The 9,509-nt window shown below is 37.7% G+C and overlaps 1 protein-coding gene across 1 annotated transcript; it reads left to right on the top strand.

The window, feature by feature from the left end:
- Window positions 1-3,984: 3,984 nt before the first annotated feature.
- Prr32 (proline rich 32) lies at window positions 3,985-6,190 on the top strand. Its single transcript, XM_048797112.1, has 2 exons — window positions 3,985-4,124; window positions 5,201-6,190. The coding sequence occupies exons 1-2, from the start codon at window positions 4,105-4,107 to the stop codon at window positions 6,066-6,068; spliced, it is 888 nt and encodes a 295-aa protein (XP_048653069.1). The 5' UTR covers window positions 3,985-4,104; the 3' UTR covers window positions 6,069-6,190.
- Window positions 6,191-9,509: the final 3,319 nt, after the last annotated feature.

Below are 9,509 nucleotides of genomic sequence, written 5' to 3'. Positions count from 1 at the left end.
AATCAGTGAATTAATCTCCTGACAGAGATTAACTGGGTGGTAATTGTTGTCATATAGGGTGTGGCTAGAGCAGGTGAATCCCTGGGGGCTTGCATGCCTTTGGTGTTTATATTTTATCCTTGGTGAGCAAGACTCTCTCTACTTCCTGATTGTCATGTCCTGAGCTGCTTTCCTCTGTGATGCCCTTCTGCCATGATATTCAGCCTTATCTTGGACCCAAAGCAAAGGAGCCAGCTGTCTGTATACTGAGACTTCTGAAACCATGACCCTCAAATAAACTTGTCCTTATCTAAATTGCTCTTGTTGAGTCTTGGTCACAGTGGCAAAACAGCTCACTACATAGAATATGCATCAAAAGTGTGAGTTTTTTTCTACAGTGAGTAGAAAAAAATCTGTTTCTTTTTCCATATTCCTTTTTTTCTCATCTGGATTACCCTACTGCTACTTATTTTCCATTTCTGACTCCCAGGAGAGCAAGAAAAATTAGAATATAGTTTGAAAGAAAGGTATCTGACAGCTTGTAATTTGTGTGATGAAATAACCTGTTTTGGAGTAATTGTTATAAGTTATCCAATGTAAAACATATACGTGTATAAATGTATACACACACATTTAAATTTGAAGCAAACACTTTATAAAAGCAATAATAGTCTATTGAACTTCATGCAAATATATCCAGCTGCTTTTGCCAGTACTGGTGATAAAAAATAGCTACACTTTCACCTGTTCATCCTCATCATTTACCACACAGAGTTTGTGGGACAGCTGGCAGCAGAGAGGACAAGAATACTGCCTATATTTGTACAACAGAATAATGTGGCCTGGCCCATTCTGGGATAATGCCATGTTTTCATGAATCCCATGCTTTAATACACTGAATTAGATAGCCAGACCCTTAAAAATACCTGGTCTACTTTAATAGAACTACTTTTTAGATATTCTAAACTTAGAAAGTGTTCTAAAGGCATGGCTACATTTTAAGGGTGAATTAATGGATAGGATTTTTTGACAACACTCTCCCCAGAGATTAATATGACAATCTCCTCATCACCTACTTATTAGCTTGATGGAAACAAACAAACAAAACAACAACAACAACAAAAAAAAAAAAAAAACTTCCTTATGGCTCTATCTCCTGAATTCTTGTACTGAGTAAAAGATAAAATACATTTTAAATGACATTTTGCCTGTACTTACACGTCTACAAAATTTCTTTGGAAAAATAATAACCTGCCTCTGGCAAAAACAGCCACATTTTAAATGACCTCACAATTGATGTGGAAAAGTAAATATATCCTTGTATGGCCCTCGCTTAATATTTCAATATAGCTCTCAAAATCTTTGGAGAGATGAGTAATATCTGGTGTTTTGACATGAAATAAGAGGCCAGGCCACTGGTAGTAAAAGGCCTTTCTTTATAGCTTGGCTGGTTTTACATCTGTGCTACTTTGTGGCAAATCCTCAACCTCCATTACCCATTTTCCCTTCCCCATTCAAATAAACAAAAGAAAAAGGTATAAACTTTATTACTTCATTTTTAAAGCTCAAGGGTTAATTGAAGTAACTTGACAGCCTTTTGTCAAAAGGTATGTTTTGAAGTGATTCTAGTTTCATCTTTAAGTTTAAAATTTTAGTGCCTTCAAATACTCCCTAATGGGTAAAACTTTACTAATTAACTGGTTGATCTCTATCTCTAGAGGTATCTACTGGCTTGTTATAATTCTATTTCTGACAAATATGTGCCCTAGTTTGTAATAAAAATATGAAATACAAAATTCCAAAAATCTCCCTTCTTTCCTGTCTTCCTATTTGTTTTTGACATATAATATTATCTCTTCCTCTGTTCATGTATATCCTATCCATCCTTGAAATCACAATTGTAACTTTTTAAACACATGAAATGGGTTGCAGCTATTTTAACCCACAATTTTAATTCCATCTTCTCAATTTCAGTTGTTTTCTTAGCTTATACCATGCAACTGATGGTCTGTATTTATTCCTTTTTATGACATTATTTTGTTATTTTTCTGATGGCACTTTGTATCCTTAGAGAATTAATTATCCTTGAAGTCACTATGGATTATATAAAATATTTTGTTTGATTTGATTCACACTTAACATACTAGCCAATATATGTAATAGGCATTCAATAAATATGCAAAAGGAAAAGTTACATAATAAGATGAGATAATATCCATAAATTACCAATACCTACTATGGCTTTGGAAACTTCTTGGGTGTCATGGGCTTTGTTACTATTCTCAAACATTTGGCCCCTATATTTTGCTTCACCTTATGTAACCCAATTAAGATGACATATTTCTACAGAGACATTTCTAGGCAAAAACAACTCATTATTTCAATAGTTTGATAGGCATAAAATGGTTTCCTGGGGCTTCATTGTCATTACTCAGGCAAAACAATGCAACCTCTCATACATAATCTATTTATATAAATATGACTTACCAACTATTAGCAAGCATTAACTGGAATTGCATTTTTCCTTCTGATGTGGCAAGTTCTAAAAGGGTTTTAAAACTCTAAAGCAATTATATTCCTAATAATAAGTTTGCTTTCACGTGAGGCCAAGGAACATAATAAACTGAAGCAAGAATAGAAACAAAATCCGGGGAATCAAGAGATTTCTTAAAAGCGAACCATGCCAGGCAAGTGAACAGATTCCACTGGGAAACATGCCACTTTCATCTTTCAATGAGATAAAAGCATTCAATAGTGTATATAGAGAGACAAGGCACCCTGGAAAGAAGATTTGGTCTTAGAGACCCAAAAGGTCATTTCCATCATGAGTTGTGTTGCTTCACAGCAGTGACCATTCCTCTGCACTAGTACCTTATACTTATGCATTATCCTCCTCACTTCCCTCTCTCAAACATCATATACCTATGAACTGAAACACATGGTATTTCAATCTGTTATTTTTCCTTAAGAGAAAAAGAAGTGTACATCACTGTTGAACTATAGTGGTATATATTGTTATTAAGAAAAAAGAAAGATAGTCTTCAAGAGAAATGTGCACAGTACAGATCTTAGATAAATTTAAGGAAATGGGGTACGTTTATGGCTTCGTTCCACAATAAAATTAGCAGTCTTCGATGAGGGAATGGCCATTGTAATTTCATAGCAATTAATCTGTAGTTCAATGGCAGAAAATGAAAGCATGAAAAGTTTATTTGCTTCAAGTGGAAAAGGTGGATTACACTTAGACTGAACAAACAGAATGTACCTTATGTAAAAAAGTTATAAGGCAAAATATGAGCCAATATACACAAATCTATGATATGTGTTATGCCTTTTGTTCTTCTTCCTCCCCCAGAAGATATTTCCAGAACTATGATACAGGAAATACACATATTTATGTACACACAGACACATATACAGATACACCCACAGCTGATAAACTAGAAGGCAGGATGAAGGAAAGACTGCAAATATACTGAACAAAAAATAAATGTTAGAAAATTCTTGGAGGGGATTTTTATAGTTTTTTTAAAAATTTTTATCTTCATATATTACAAAAGAGTTTGACCTCCAGAACCTCTATTCCCCACTGCATTAATACTATACATACCCCAAACTGGAAGTTTAAATTACAAGATTAGGCATAGTATGCCGCTCGAAGATTGTGTTGCCAAATTTGTTGAGGAGGCTTAATAATTACCCTTTGTAACTAAATCCTCAGAAATAACTTTAAACAAATTATACCACCATGACTTTTGTAAATTATTGAAATGCTTTGTCTTTTAAACTGGTCTATATGAGAGTTGGTATCTCTCAACTCTTGAAAATGTGTTTCCTGTCCCTTTACTACCATGCAAAAAGCAGTCCCACATTTAGCTTTAAAGGACTGTCTCAGATTTATTCCCTCCTTCCTCCCTGCTCATTTTGTCCCTCCCTTGCCTAGCAACTGGTTACCCCAGTAATAGAATTATAAGTCTTCTAAGCAGTTGGTTCCTGGCTTCATTTGAGTTGCCAAGCCTCTCTAAGTCAGAAGGAAGGTTTCTTTCTCCAGACACACTTGGCCTGTGTGGGTGTTCAGCTGGTTTTCTATATTGCCTCATGAGTAAATACTGACCATATTTCTCCATGGCTTGTACTGAAAATGTGTAAGTACAAAATAAAGTACAACTCTTTTTATTTTGGATGTAAAAGGCAATTTGAATTGGTTTACTGTTGTAACTAGGGAAAGGACTTGAGGGTTGAAAGGGAGGTGGGATGGGATCACAGGAAAAACCTTAAAGGATATAAATTTAGGTATTAAGAGTACTGAATTTGGGCTAGGGATGTGGCTCAAGCAGTAGCGCGCTCGCCTGGCATGTGTGCGGCCCGGGTTCGATCCTCAGCACCACATACAAACAAACAAAGATGTTGTGTCCGCCAAAAACTAAAAAAAATAAATATTAAAAAAAAGAGTACTAAATTTAAGAGTTGAGATTTTATAAATTTTTCTAAATGTAATTTTGCAACAGAAGTAACATATTCTTGATCTAAATAGTGGAACTTGAACATAAGGAAATTCTTGCTCTAGGATGTGGTGTGGGTTAAATTAGGGATAATTTAACCAAAATTGTAATGAATATTTGATGCTTCATAAGGACAAGTTGGAGTGTTTGTTGGCATACCTAAGCTTCTTTGATTTCTATGGAGAAAATAAAAAGTGTTTTCCCTAGGAAGATTTTCCAGGGCACTCTTTCCAGAATCTGAACGCCATTCATATTGTGTCATAGATCCTGTAAAGAATCAAAAGAGCTGGTATTTTCTGTCATATGCTTGCTAAGAAGCAATCTGAGTCATCTATCTGTCTTGAGGAATTGGAGGATTGGAGCACAGCCACAAGGCATCCATAAAGGCCAATAATATAGCCCAGTGCTAAAGGGGTGTCCTTGGAAAAGGTCAATGGACTAAAAAAGTATTTGACTCACTATATATTGGAGGTTATAGAGTACTCCGTTTTTCACTGGTGTATTCCAGCAGTTGAGCCAATAGCATATTTCAGATATTCTATGTTCACTGCATGAGCATTTATATTAACTTTTTAAAAATAACTTTATTTTTATGTGGTTCTGAGGATTGAACCCAGTGCCTTACATGTGCTAGGCAACTGCTTTACTGATGAGCCTTAACCCTAGCCCCTTAGATTAACTTTCTTTTTTTTTTTCCTTTCAATTTTTGTTTTTGCAAGCTTTGGAGGGTATGGCCCTTCTGTTGCAGTGGTAGCTGTCAACAAAAATGGGAACAAGGATCTGAGTCCTGATGACCCCCTCCAGTGTCTGAATTCAATGCAGAAGAATGATGAGGATGGAGCTGAGAACTGGGGCCGCCCTCGCATCCCACTACGACCACCCTTGAATATGCTGACAGATCTGGCCGGAGACCAACTGAAGGGCCCTGATGAGAGAACAGGATCCAGCATTCCTGATCTTCCAAGAGCTGTCAGACAACCCTGTGGGTTACCACCTGCTGTTGTAGAAGAGTCCCTAGCAACAGAGGGAGTAAATAGCTCTGAGGGGCTGGCAAGCTGGAGGCTGAAGGGACATGATTCTATTAATGTATCCCAGAAAGTCTCTGGCAGCTCTCCAGCACTGATGGTAGGGGGCACAAGGGTCAGCAGTGTGACTAGTGAAAGAGGTGGCAATACTGCAAAATCAGTCCCAACTCTGCCACGTGGACAAGGGTTCTTTCCACTTAGGAGACCACAAGTAAGAGGTCCTTCATTTGTCCCCACCCTTAGATCAGGGATAATGATGGAGGTACCATTGGGTAATACTAGAATGACCTGCAATAATGGAAGGTTGGCTCATGTTTCTTTCCCACCTGCGAGCCCAAGACACCCAAGGCCTATGCCTATGTCTTCAAGTGTTCCAGGTTTACCTTGCTCTACTGCTCATTGCTTCATACCTGCTCCACCTCCAAGTTTCAATCCATTTTTCATTAAGCCTATTGCTTTTGCGCCTCCCCCAGTATTTGGTCCTCCGCTGTCACCTTATTTTGCTCATTTGCATTCTGGAAGAATGCCTTTTCCTGCATCTTTAAACAAAGAGCTCAAGTGATAATAAAAATGGAAAGAAGAAAGTCAGAGGTTTTGGAAATAGCTTTAATTCACTTGATTACATGTTAATATTTGAAAATCTTTACCCTCCAAAATCTGTTTCACACTAGTGTGCCTTATAAAACTGGATGCTTAATAAAGATTTCAAAGTTTAAAACATTGTAAATTTTTTAAAATGTCTGTCTGGGAGCCTAAACCTTGGATTTTTTTTCCCTACTTTTAAAGCAATTGAAACAGAAGCATGCCAGTGTTTTCTAAATGACTTAGATGAATCCATGTCACTGTTTACTACCAACTGTTGCTGCAGGGTGGCTGTGGAGAGAGCACCTGGGCCTTGCTAACCCGTGTCTAGGGTGGGGAATACTTATACACCTGAGATTAGGAGTATTATTTGACGCTTGATGAGTACATTAAGTTAAGATCCATAAAGGCAGGCTAAGTGTCCAGATAATAAAGAAAAATGTACAAAATAATAAAAAGAGAAGATGAGACTAAGGTCAGAGTATCATAGCCAACATTTTACTGTTAGAGGCAGAAGCAAGCTGAACTAGCAAGGATTAAGAAAGAAAGGGAAAGATGAGTGTGTTAGTTTTTCATTGGTGTGATCAAAATTCCTGACAGGAACAACTTATAAGTGGAAAAGTTTATTTTGGGGTTGTGGTTTCAGAGGTTCAGTTCCTGTTGACTGATTCTATTGCTGTGAGTCTGAGATCAGAGAAAGCATCATGGTGGAAGGATATGGTGAACTGAAGCTGCTCAGTTCATGGTAGTCTGGAAGGAGATAGAGAGAGAGAGCAAGGAGCCAGGAACAAAAGAATCCTGAAGGGCACACCCTCAGTGACATACTTCCTCCATCCATGCCCCACTTGCCTATAATTTTAACCCAGTAATTTATTCAAATTATCAGATGAATTAATCCACTGATGTGGTTATAGCTCTTAAAATATAAATATTTCATCACGGAACATTTCTGCATTGTCTATCACATATCTAAACTATAACATTCCACCCATGGCCCCCTAAAACTCATGCCCACTTCATAATGAAAAGATAAATTTAGTCCATCTCCAAGAATCACCTTGGTCTCCACAGTTCCAACACTGCCCAAAAATTCAAGTTCAGTGTTTCCTCTGAGACTCAAAGCAAAATCTTAGCTGTAAGCCCCTGTAAAAATCAAAGCAAATTACAAGTATCCAATATACAGAGGCATAGAGTAATCATTTGCATCACAAAAAGTGAGGCAAACAGACATATAAAGTAGGGATGGGACCAAAACAAGACCAAATCCCAGCTTGGCAAACAAGTCCTGTAGCTCCACGTGCAGAATCTCTGGCACGTGATATTGAGATGTGACCTCCAAAGGGCTTAGGCTTACAGCCATTGTGGCCTCCCTCAATCTGGATCTGCTCACTTCCTACAGTTTTCCCAGGTATATTTTCTAAGTTACTGTCATCTCTTAATCCTGGAGGTCTGGTTCATACATTGCCCTTTCCAGGCTGTCTGTCCACAGGGATTCTGATAATGTCACACTTTGCTGGCCCCCCAGGGCCAGCAAATCTTGTTGGGAGCCTTTGTGATGCCTTAACTCCAAATTCTGCATTCCTGCAGAACCAGCACCAGTGCCATGCCAATGTTCGTTAGCTGGACCTCCTTGGACCAGGTAGTGCCTATTGACTCCCTGGTCACACATTGAAACAAATCATAAGGAAACAACTTCCTAGGCACCCCTGTGGGGGGAAGGTATCACCATGATCTCTTTTCAACTGACTTTTTCATTTTAACACCATCCAACCTGCCATGAGTATAGTTATACTGATTTCTGAGATGCATTCAAAGAACGTTTCAATTTTTTTTTCTGTGAAAAACATTTAGCTTCTGTTTAGTGGGGGTAATCACCTCATCAAACATAAATTCCCTGGCTGTGATTTTACAGTGGTTCTTCTCTGGTGAAACTGCAACCTTTTTATATGTTTTTGCTAAGCTCTCTGTTCCTCATTCTCATAATAAGCCTGGTTAAAAGCAGCCAGCTATGCTCATCCCACTGCCTAAATGCACCACCTGAATGCCTTGAAATTTTCACTGCCAGATTAATTAGTCCATCACTTTTAAATTCATCCCTTAATAAAGTCTCAGGACATGGACAAAATGTAGACAAATTATTTGCTGTAATGTAACATGTGTGACCTCTAGTTCAATTCCCAGTGGATTCCTCCTTCCCCTCTGATACTTCATGAGCACAAACTTTATTGTCCTCAGCCTTATTTTCATTCTGGCCTTCTGAACAAACACCAGGATAACCCATTAAGTTCTTCTCAAAACATTCTAAGGCTTCTCCATGCTGTGTTTCAAAACATTTCCAAAAATCCTCCTGTAAACTAGTTCCAAAAGTGTTTGAACAACATGGACAAATTTGTCCCAGCAATGACCCCACTTCTAAGTACCAATTCCATTATTAGTCAGGTTCACATGGCTGTGGTCAAAATACCTGAAAAGAACAAGTTTAGGGAGGACAAGTTTATTTGGGGCTCAGTGCCAGAGATTCAACCCATGGATGGCCAACTCCATAGCTCTTGGATCTAAGTGAGGCAGAACATCATGGTGGAAGGGCATGGTGGAGGAAAGTTGCTCACCCTATTGTAACCAGAATGCACAGAGAGAGAGTGGAGACAGGAGGACAAGGCACAATCTAGAAGGGCATGCCCCCAGGGACCCACCCCCCAGCCATACCCCTCCTGCTTAGAGTTTTCATCCAGTTACTTCATTCAAATTATTAATCTATCACATGGATTAACCCACTGATCAGATTACATCTCTCATAATTGAATCCTTTCACCTCTGAACATTCCTGCATTGCATAACATGAGCTTCTCAGGGAACACTTTATATCCAAATTAGAACAATGGGAAAGTCTTAGACCACTATTTCAATATGAAATAATGTTTGCAATCTCAAATTTTCACTTTTACCAAGTTAATAGAATATATAGGGTCAGCTTAATTACAGTCTAGGGACAAAGTGGGAAATGTTAGATAGATCCTTTCAACAATTTTGTGAACAAACATCTATTATTTTATGCTGAAAACTTTTAATTGCAAACAAATATTTTGCTAATGTGGAATTACTTTCTCAGCTACTGCTGTTTTTTAATACTCATAATTTGCTACAGCATGCCATTACAATGACAGATCTGAGAGATTATTAAAAGACCCAAATGGTAACATTCAAGTGACAAAAATATAGGCACAACATGCAGGATGGAAAGTTGTCTCTTTTGACTACTGTATAATTTAATTCAGAATATAAATGTGCCTGAAACATACCACAACTGTAATGAATATCCAGCAAATCAGAAATATCTCCAGAAGACGGTTCTTTTTTAAAAAAATATTGTTTTGTTTTTTTTTTCAGTTGTAGGTGAACACAACCCTTTTATTTATTTATT

Source organism: Marmota marmota, unplaced genomic scaffold, assembly GCF_001458135.2.
Source record: "Marmota marmota marmota unplaced genomic scaffold, marMar, whole genome shotgun sequence".
Classification (NCBI taxonomy): Eukaryota; Metazoa; Chordata; class Mammalia; order Rodentia; family Sciuridae; genus Marmota; species Marmota marmota.
Note: the sequence above shows the minus strand (reverse complement) of the source record. Positions and strands in the feature narration are given on the sequence as shown.

What these genes read in the sequence shown, in the direction of transcription:
- Prr32 (XM_048797112.1), top strand. Translation starts at nt 4,105, where the DNA reads ATGGCTTGTACTGAAAATGT. An exon ending in ATGGCTTGTACTGAAAATGT is followed by an intron (nt 4,125 to 5,200) that starts GTAAGTACAAAA and finishes TGTTTTTGCAAG; the next exon opens with CTTTGGAGGGTATGGCCCTT.